General features: G+C 42.4%; 1 protein-coding gene across 3 annotated transcripts in view; it reads left to right on the top strand.

The window, feature by feature from the left end:
• ASPG (asparaginase) overlaps window positions 1-8863 on the top strand; it is a 48781-nt gene extending 39918 nt beyond the window's left edge. For all 3 annotated transcript variants that reach the window (XM_054827434.1, XM_054827432.1, XM_054827433.1), the window contains exons 14-16: window positions 5233-5332; window positions 5656-5714; window positions 8445-8863. In XM_054827434.1, the coding sequence (XP_054683409.1) occupies window positions 5233-5332; window positions 5656-5709 (154 nt within the window). In that variant the 3' untranslated portion in view covers window positions 5710-5714; window positions 8445-8863. The remainder of the gene's footprint in view (window positions 1-5232; window positions 5333-5655; window positions 5715-8444) is intronic.
• The last annotated feature ends 2001 nt before the right edge of the window (window positions 8864-10864 follow it).

Below are 10864 nucleotides of genomic sequence, written 5' to 3' on the forward strand. Positions count from 1 at the left end.
TTAGCGCTGGTGGCACGTGCAGAACCAGTTTGGCTAGCTGACCTGGGAGCAGTATGTCCAAAAAAAAAAAAAAAAAAAAAGGAAAAAAGGAAGAGAACAAGGGCCCTCTAAACAAAAGGTGTTTCTGATGCAGTTTGTTAAAGCATTTTAAGGAGGATCGTACACCCTGCATCTGTATTGCACAACCTCCTGTTGTTCAAAGCTGGTTATTTGATAATAAACATTTAAGATATTTTGAACTTGCACTGATGGTAATAACTTTATCATAAACCCAATGTAAATCTTCCAAACGGAGGGCAGGAGTGCACGTGTGTGCAGAGGCTGAACACAGACTCGTCGCGGAAGGGCATGCTCGGGGTGAGGGGAAGAGGCTCTACCACCTCGGTGCAGGTCAGGAGCCAGGGCTGTGGCTCTCCTGGCCAGCAGCTGGAGTAGCGGCCGTGGCCAGAGGCATGCCCACTGGCAGACGTCACTGCACGGCATGTCCCAGGAGCACAGCCAACCTGAGGCAGCGGTCAGGCTTCCGCATGCTGGAGTGTCTGTGAATGGTGGCTCTTCCATACAGAGCTCCTGCAGAGCTGAAGGGCTTGCTTTCCTCTTGCTGTTTTAGAGAGTCTGGCATAGTCTTTTGCACCAAAGTGGACTTCTTCCACAGACTCAGATGCCTAAAAGTTATTAAATCTGAGGTACTGGTATTTGTCCTCCTGCCAGAATGTCTCAGATACTTTTTCTGGAGTATCCTCAGATGACCTGATACACTCATTTTTCCAGCATACTCAGGCTCACTTCTTTGTCCTACCTCTTACCTACTCATTTTAAGCCTTCTCTTTGCAGGCACTGGCACTGTCATGGCAGTCAACTTGTTCACTTGGTCAAGCTTATAGAACAAGCTGTTTGTAACATCTTCCCTCTGTCTAATTGGAACTATTTTCCTACATCTCTTCTATCTTGTAATGTGCCTTAAGCTGCAATTTGTACCAGTCTGAATTTGTCAGCAAGGCAGTACATCAAGTTCTTGGGGTTTAGAAGGACAAAGCCGCTTGCTTTCTGATAAGCTCTGGGTTCCTGCACTTACCTAACTTAGCTTTCTTCTCCCATGCAGTTCTGAATTAGAAGCTATAATAATTTTTCCCCCCTTGCTACTTAGCTATCCTCAAACAAACTGGCTTTCATAAAAGACTATCAACAGTGATTTTTGTGTTCTAACACTGTCATCTCAGCTTCCTTCTGTTTAGACTCATGATTCTAGAATAGAATAGAATAGTTCAGTTGGAAGATTTTTGAGATCATGCTCCTTTGGCATTGGTGAAGTTTGAGAGGGAAAGGAGTACCAGCCAGGACTGAGAGTCAGACAGTATCAGTGGGAACTCGTGTAGGAAGTGGAGGTGCGCATAGGTGCAGCCAATATGATCTAGTTACTAAATCTTTCATGGTTTCACTTGCTGGTTTCTTTTTTTTAAGTGAAAGGTGTTAGTCTGATTTTTAGAATCACTTTGTTGATGTTTGGTATCTAGTTCATGGCTTTGTTCTGAAATGAGAAAGAGGTCTCAATGTTAGTAATCTGTTAAAAATGTCAGAATCTCTTCTCATATTGCAGTAGTATTGTTATCTGTCTGCAAAACTGAACCATGACTAGATAAATTGGGACACTCAGACTTATTGTGAAGGGTTGTCAAGTTCTGGAGTTGGTAAACAGTTACTTTGTGTTTGTTTTTTAAAGGAAAAAAGCCTGTATGTAATTGAGATACTCTGTTCAAGTCTGTACTTCACAAAATTAAATAGGGGCATAAAGCCAAACCAGCTTTCTCTTTCATATTTTTAGATCTTATAAAATGATATGATATAATATATAAGGATGCAGCCTTTCAAAATCATCAGCTTTCAGAATAAGATGCCTCTTCAATTTAACATAAATTTGGGCAGTAAGGCTGGGAGAGGAGGGATACAGATGCCTCTGCAGGAATTGGGACCAAGTTTCTAATGCCTACTATCTGTGAAAGAAATGTGTTTGTCTCAACCGAAAGCGAAGTGGAGACACTGGCTAAGAGCAGCACTCCCAAATGTGTTCAGGATAGAACAGCCCATCCCTTGTGCTGGACTTGTAACTTGCTTTTTGAGGATTTTCATTTTTAAAAAAAAAAAAAAATCCTCTCCTGTCAGGGCGATGATACACCTAAAAATAAGAAATTATTTCCTGATTGCTTTATATAGACACTGGAAAAGGATAATCGCTGAAAAAACAGAGCTTTGTGTCCCCAGGAAAGATGAAATCCTAGTACCTGAAGAGGCAGGAGGAAACCTCAAGATGTCATTTAACTATACTCATTATACTCATTCCTTCCCAGATCCAGAACTGCATTACCCTTGTCCTTCTAAACACTCAGAAACCTGAGCAGCTTTGCTCCTGTTTTGATGTACCTTTACAGTAACAGCAGTAAACAGCAGCTCCTGTAATAGAGTTTGCTTGATGCTAGTGTGACAGGAAGCACAAAATCAGAACGCATTATTGCATTATCACTATCCTTGTAATCTTAGCTCTGTCATCATCATGGCTATGTTAGCCATGTTGAACCTGTGAAATGGGTACATAATATTTTTTTCTAAATGCAAGAGTCACTGATAGCATATCTGGGATTATCTGCTGTAAAAGGTATCAATCAGAGTTTAGTAAAACATAGTAAGTAGTTCTTTGGCAACAAAGCAGGTTTTAAACATCCTGATAAGTGTATATTATAGCTATTTCTATTCTATTTCATGATATGAAAATGATGGACTTGCTGCTTAGAGGATGTATTTGTCGTTGGAATTGCTGCCATAACTGTCTTTGAGAAAAATACAGAGCAAAGGTCCCTATAGTGTATTTTGAGAAGTCCTATGTATATATTTGACTATATGAAGTACACTTACAGTGTGTAAAGGAAATACAGATGTGCTTGGCTTGACTACGGAGATCTGGAATTGGAGAAAATGTTTTGTGGTGTTGTTGGTTATAATCAATTTAGTGGACAGTACGTGTCTTCTATTTAGAGTGGTATCTAAATTTTCTCGCAAGCTACATCACTTTTTGTTCTCTGGGTCACAGTCCCCATAGAATACATTTCTCACTTGATCAGTAAATGGCTGCTGCAAAATTGAAGATACTTCTATGTGTTTGGATTGCTCTAATGTCACGGAAGGAGACCACTTCACAGTTTTGACCTCTGGCAATGTGGGTTAAATTGCTCTTTCTGAACAGGTAGTTAATTTTCGAGTAAGTGCAGTAGTCCTTGTTTGTTGCTTACAGTGATGCTAGCTGAATTGCCTTGGGTATGTAGGTTGGGTTTCCGCTTTGCATGTGGCTGAACGATGAGATCCTGTTTGGCAAATACAGTGCTTTCCTGTCAGGTGTTGGAGATGCTTGTAACTCTCGCTTGCTAGATAGGCTTTTTGTTTGGTTCGTTGTTCCTTTCTTAATTCTGGGACCTTTCCGTGTCAACGGCAAGAGACTTGTCTTTGTAAATAATGATAATTCTTGTGTTCCTGAAGTGGCTGCTAAGCAATTTCTTCTCTGTTTTTATAATGCTTACACTTTTTCTTTATTAATGCTTACTTTTTCTTGCAGTTTCCTTAAGGACTTCCCACCGAGCTTCCTGTTAGATCTCCTTTGCCTTCCTCTGTTTCCTTATTGCTTCTGAGGGGCCTTTTTTTGTGATGGCAGTTTTCATTAATGATTTATTGATCCTTTTCCTTGTGATGTCAGACTGAAGCTCTGTTAAACCTCATAGCACCCCACTGCCACTTCCCTGTCCCCAAAGGCCCCAGCTGTAGGTCTTCTGCCCTGCCGCAGGGTTGGTAGGGTTGCATGGAGGAATATAGACGGAGGCCATTTGCTTTCCCTTTTCCTGCCCAACCTCTAGGACTGCTGCAAGCAAAAGCCTCTTTTTGACTTTCTCCTCAGACTTCTGCAATTAGAGGCTTCCATTTCCCTGAAAACATTTTTTCAGGAACTTAAAAGAGATTCAATCAACAACAGAAGTTATTTCAGCCTAGCAGATGAGTGAATGTTGCAGTCTTGCTTTCAGGGTGTCTTCCATAAGCTTACCTGACTGCCTGTTGCATCTTCCAGCCTTCTCTGCGCTCCACCAAGTCTGCCTGGCTTGGTTGTCACACCCAGGAGCCTGTCACCGTCCTCCGTCCTTGCTGCCAGCAGTACGCTGTTTCCCCACAGCAAGCACTGTTTAAGGCAGCAAATTCTGAACTTAATAAGTCTGAGGAGGGTTCTCTCGTTGTTAATGAGATTCAACCTCACTTGATGATAATCGGTGTGGCTCTGCTGAAACAATCTGCGAGCGCACAGCAGACTCAGGTCTGAAGCCTGGCAGATGTTGGAACCTTGAGAAAACTGAAGGTAGTCCTCCCAGCCATGCCGTCAGTTCAGCCTGTCCACAGGTCATGCTTTTGCGTATATACAGGCTGTTAGCCCTTCTACTACCAAAACAAAAGTTAAAAATGAACCTTAAGTATTGTGGAGGAGACTACCAGCAGATGTGCGGAGAAACAAGCTGGTGTACGTTCCTCTGAAAACTTTCATTCACTTATTTGTATATGATTCATTTTAATCCTTTCTATTGCTTGTTATACACGGCAGATAGAAGTCATCTTTAAAAAACTTTTTTTTTTGCTTGCTGCCCATTTAAATCTTATAAATTATCTTATAAAACTCAAAAAAAAAGTAGCTGTGTTACTGTCCAAATGATATCACGTAACTATGCTGTCATAACTTCTGACAGCAAACATGGTTATGCAAACTTGTGAAGGGGGTTTCTTAGTGGTTTTAAGTGAGGGGCGCTGATTGCTAGCACATCTGCAGTGCTCTTACTCAGCTGCATCTTGATTTAGCCATTGCCCTCTCCCCAACTCATTTCATGAGATAAATATTGTGTTGTGAAATATGAAACTGCATGACTTTTTTTTCCCCTTTGGTCATAGTCACACCCACTGTGTGAAACTAGCCTGTTGTAAGTACTTACAGCACAGCCCTATTAATTTAAGGAACTGATTCATCAAGCTGTGTTGCTTGCTCAGCTATTAAAAGCTGTTGTAATAGTGTTCCTTTACTTACCAGTCTACCCTGGCAGCCATGTTGAGCCTGTTCTGGTTCAGCATTTGCCTGCTGAGCTAATTGACAGGACCCAGGAGCACACTGAAATGGACCGAAAGATTTAGAACCAATATTAATTATTCTTTTTCCAGCCTTGCAGCTGAAGGCGATGTGGATGGGCTGTATGCCTGGTACCTAGCTGGTGCAGACATGGAGCAAACTGGTTACGATGGCAGGAATCCCCTACAAGTAGTAAGTGTGCATGTGGCTGTACTCCATATGGCGTGCTAGCTGTGTGAGTAATAACGCATGCTGTCGGATAATATTAGTTTGGGAAAAGTAAATGCTGCTTTGGGGACTATAAACCGGATTAGAGTTTGTTACAAACTCAAGCCTGGTGCTGTTCTGAAGTAATAAATTGTTGGAGCCAAAATTTTCTCATCTATGTCAGAGGAATTAAAATTTAAATTGGATTTTAATTATTTTGTGGTAATACAGTCTTAACTTCCCACAAGTAAGTATTTGCATGTCCTGGTGCACAGGATGGCAGGATTTATTCATGTTTCTACTTACAGGCAGAGGCTACAGGGCATAAGGAAGTTCTTGACTTCTTTAGACAAAAGAAGTGAAGAAGGTAAGATCTCGTTTTCAAGCGCGAGATTTCTGAAATGTATGGATCAGCATACACATGTATGAAAGGGGATTTTGTATTTAAGCCCTAGTTCACCCTAGGGCATCTGGGTTCAGCTGCTGTCCCTGCCTTAGTTTCTGGTATGACTCTGAATACTTTAATCCTTCTTTGTAGAGTGGGGCTAATGTTTCTTCCTTTTTCTCCCTGAGCCTGGAAGTGCTTTTTTATGGTGCGTTCCACAGTCTGGTTCTGACCTTGGTTGGCAATCTAAATGCTACCAAAATAAAGCCATTGAGGGCAGTGATGTCTTGTTCCCTTGGCCCGTTGCAATACATTGCTCCCGTCTTGCCTGCTGTGTTGGGTTTGCGTGGCAAGGTTTTGGTAGCGGGGGGGCTACAGGGGTGGCTTCTGTGAGAAGCTGCTAGAAGCTCCCCCTGTGTCTGACAGAGCCAATGCCAGCCGGCTCCAAGACGGGCCCGCCGCTGGCCAAGGCCAAGCCAATCAGCGCCTCTGTGATAACATATTTAAGAAGTAGAAAAACACTTAGAGAGAGAGAGCTTTTGCAGCCGGAGAGAGGAGTGAGAAGATGTAAGAAACTCTGCAGACACCAAGGTCAGTGCAGAAGGAGGGGCAGGAGGTGCTCCAGGCACCGGAGCAGAGATCCCCCTGCAGCCCGTGGTGAAGACCATGGTGAAGCAGGCTGTCCCCCTGCAGCCCATGGAGGAAGGATGAGGGGGTGTAGAGATTCCACCTGCAGCCCGTGGAGGACCCCACGCCGGAGCAGGTGGAGACATCTGAAGGAGGCTGCGGCCCGTGGGAAGCCCACGCTGGAGCAAGTTCCTGGCCGGACCGGTGGACCCGTGAAGAGGGGAGCCCACGCCAGGGCAGGTTTGCTGGCAGGACTTGTGGCCCCGTGGGGGACCCCACGCTGGAGCAGTTTGCTCCTGAAGGTCTGCACCCTGTGGGAGAGACTCCATGCTGGAGCAGGGGAACGATGAGAGGAGTCCTCCCCCTGAGGATGAAGAAGCGGCAGAAACACCGTGTGATGAACTGACCGTAACCCCCATTCCCCGTCCCCCTGTGCCGCTGAGGGGGGGGAAGGTTGAAGCCGGGAGTGAAGTTGAGCCCGGGAAGATGGGAGGGGTGGGGGCAAGTGTTTTAAGAGTTGATTTTATTTTCTCATTCCTCTACTCTGTTTTGCCTAGTAATAAATTAGATGAATTCCCTCTCTAAGTTTGGTCTGTTTTGCTCGTGACAACAATTAGAGAGTGATCTCTCCCTGTCCTTATCTCGACCTACAAGCATTTCATTATGCCTTTTCTCCCCTGTTTAGTGAATAAGGGGAGTGAGAGAGCGGCTCTGGTGGGCACCTGGCCCTAGCCAGGGTCAACCCACCACACCTGCATAGAGAGGAAATGCCTTTTACGGGCACTTTGCCAGGCCTGGTTTTCAGGGTGCTGTGCCCGCCGCGCAGGAGCGTGCCCCTCTGCAGTAGAGCTGCGAGGCAATCGCAGCCGTTCGGCCGCACAGCTCAGGAGGTGCTGCTGTGGTACCTATGGCATTTCCACCGGTACTCTCCCTCTAGCTTTTAATGGAGCACCGTACCCCACCCATCTTCTAGGGTAACGTTGTCAACGTTCCCACATGGGAAACGTGGGGCAGATTGTTAGACAGGAGTTCATCGTACCACGCACACAGACTGTGGAAGGCTCCCTTCCAGCAGAGAGCTCTGACGAGGGGTTGCTCCCCCTCTGGGTGCAGGACAGAGCAGTGCCGTGGCCTCTCTCTTACTCAGACCTCAGATGTAGCTGCCTGGTTGCCTCTGACACGGACTCCCAGCATGAATCTCTTCTGTGCTGCTGACGTACAACGTGTGTTTCCCTTGCTGTGTGCATGCGAGGCGGGTGTGAGCCCCACGTTCAAAGCATCAGATCTGACAAGTCTCTCTATAGGAAACTTGTCTGGGCGTTTGACCGTCTCCAGTGCTGTGCTGTAACTGGAGACATTTAAAACACTTGCCTTTCATTTCTCAGAACTCCTTTCTGATGCAATACATTGTTGATTTAGATATTTCTTCTCCAATATATTGGCAAATCTCGTCCCAGTTTAAATATTGGGAGAAGATGATCTTTATTTAATAAAATCAACACAAAATTTAGGTGAAGGTTTTACTGCATCCATGGCTACCTTGCCTCTTGTGTGTCCCATTTGATCAATGAGAGTGAATTAATGTTTATATAAGTGGGGAAGTGCAACTGAAACAATAGCATTTTTTCATCACTGCGTACTGGTCTAAATGAACATAGGACAGAATTAGGCATTTTTTGCTTTCCTGTAAAGTTTTGGGGTTTTCTTTGGTTTTAGCTGCTATAGAAGGATTAGATAAAATCACAGTCTCAAGCATTTAAATGGAAGTTCTACAGTGTCCAGGATGAAGATGCTAAAAATACCTTCAGAATGTGGGTTATGTTGTAAAGGGATTCCCCTTTTCAGTTAAATATGTCTGCAGAAGTCACTTTTCTTTTGAAAGTAGGGAGTGGATGTGTTAAATCCTCAACTCCTACATGGATCATCTCTTAATTCCTTTGGACTGAGCCACCAGCAGTGTAGGCAGTCTGAAGGAAGTCTTCGGTACTGCATGAGAACTTGCTTGACAGGCTACAAGGTAATCTCTTCTCAGGGAGGTTTTGGATACTGCCTAGTTCTAAGCATCTGTTTTCTCTTTCTCCACAGGCTGTAGAAGATGGTCACTCCTCTTCCAGCTTTGAACATTAACGGTGTTAAGCTGTTACGGGAGGAAAAGAGGAAAGGAACAATGGTGATTGTGCTTGCAGCACACAGGAAAGCTAGAGCTTAGAAATGTTCTTTACTTAGGATCACATTAAGTTCTTACTGATTTTCTACAAATGATTTGCTGCTCTGTCTTTTAATCAGGTTTTCTGAAAAGACATTTTTATAAACAAGTGAGGCTGGAATGTATTGCCTTTACTGCACAAGTTTTGGTTTTAAAAAGGCCTTTTGAATCTTATGTTAAATCAATGAGGACGGTATCTGCAGGCATGCAAATGGAAATGCTGTGGTGAATTCATATCAAGAAAAAACAGCGGATTGTGCATTTCTGGGCTTCAGCTAATAAAATCTCTGAGGAACAATGTTGGTTTCACTTTGTTGTTTTGCCATGGCTTGTATCACTTCAGTTGCAATTACAGCAATTGTGAGTGTCAGTGCAAACAATTGAATCAGTCATGGGCATCTGCCTGCAGTTGTGTACTAATCTTCACCAATGTGTCACTATAAAACCTCACTTAAAATGAGTAGGAGGCAGATGCCATAAAGCGTGTTTGTGGGACTGTTTAAGTGAATTGATTGTTTTGTTTCTAACAGCATCTTTCCCACATCCTGACCGGAATATAATCAAGATTGTTACATGCTAGACACAGAATACTTTGGACTGTAAATGTGATCTCAGTATTTACAGACCCCAAGTTTAAAGTCCCAACACTTTCAGACTAAAGAAAAAAAGCAATATATATCTTTTCAGCTGCGTCTGCCCTAGAATATGTAAACGTAAAGAATACTTCAGGCAAATGCATATATTGGAGATGGCAACTTTTAATTTCACCTACAGCTTCTGCAATAATCTATGTGGATTTTCTATCTGCTTCATCTGAAGGGAATCTTTGAAGTGCAGATAGTTTTTTCATTTTCCTCTTTATACTCTTCAGCCTTCCCACAGCTACTGTTATCATGAAGAAAAGCTGCATCGACTACTTGCTGAGCCTGCTAGTATTAAAAGATTCCCAAGGTAAGTTGCATATCAGATCCCCCTAAAACAAGGTAACTGTGCATATAGTGTGAGGAAATGCTGTATATGCTCCAGTTAAAAACAAAACAAAAACACAGAAATGCATGATGGTTTTAATGTAAAGAGTAGTGCACCTCTTCACTATGGTCACAAAAATTACAACTATGCTGTCTCATTATTAAATAAGTGATTGTATATAGCCATAAACATGCTTTTAGATTGAATAAAATTCATACAGAATTAAGTAAATGAGATGTAACATAAAAAACCAGGCTTCAAATTCATCGCCTTTTTGGTGTCTTATCTGTAAATACATAAAGGCAATGTATGTAAAAAAGTAATGTTTGTGAGAATTTTTATGATCAGGAGAAAAACCATGCACAGGCTCTTCTTCCTACAGTATTTAAACCTGCTATCTTAGCTCTTGCCTAATCAGTAGGCTAAAATTTGATGCACTAAAGTAGGGAATCCCTGATAAACTTCTCTGCAAGTGACTTTTTGGGACTGGAATTTGGTTTTTTTTAAATGATTCTCAGATGCAATAATTTGTCCACAGCAGCATCCATTCTTTATTTCTGTACGAGAATGACTGACTGCAACATATACAGAAGCGTCAATATTTTCCTTATACCTTTCAGTAAGGGTTGATTTGATCTACAGAAAACTTTCTAAACAATAATGTTCTTATATTTCTAAAATAAAACACCCATCTACAGTACAAAACATACTTTTTTTTTTTCTTTTGAACAAAGAATGGTATTCTGGTGTGAATTACTGAAGTAATAGGTCTTAACAGTAAAACTGAAGGAGAGGGAAGGAAACGGACAACCATTTTCTTCCTGCATATAAGCCAGGTAAAGACATGAAGGACAACATTTAGAAATGTGATCCAGTAAGAAAATTTTAGTTAGAAGCTCGTAAAGCTAAAATGAAATGGTTTGGGTCATGTTTACAGTGAAAATAAAGCAGTATTACCTTCCTTCTGACAAACCTTTACAGAAACATATATCCTATTAACATGTTATCTTGCATATTTGCATATCTGCAGCTTTCTAGAAAATTTGCCATTTGTCTCAGACCAATATCTAACAAATGTTTTAATGGCAAATGCATGAATACAAATTTAACATTTATCTGAGAAAGAACTGGATCTCTGTTATATATGTCAAAATTTCATTCAAGAACTGTAACAGTCTACAGGCATTAAGAGAAACTGTGTCTAGGGTGCTGTGATTAGAACACCTGCAAAAATCACCCAGTCAAGGCCAGAAACTTCAGCTCTCGATTCAGTGTCGGGGACGAACTTCAATAACACTTTTGAGATCCTGTGTTTGTCTTGTTCGCCTAT

The sequence above is a fragment of the Grus americana genome, chromosome 5 (genome assembly GCF_028858705.1).
Source record: "Grus americana isolate bGruAme1 chromosome 5, bGruAme1.mat, whole genome shotgun sequence".
NCBI classification, from domain to species: Eukaryota; Metazoa; Chordata; class Aves; order Gruiformes; family Gruidae; genus Grus; species Grus americana.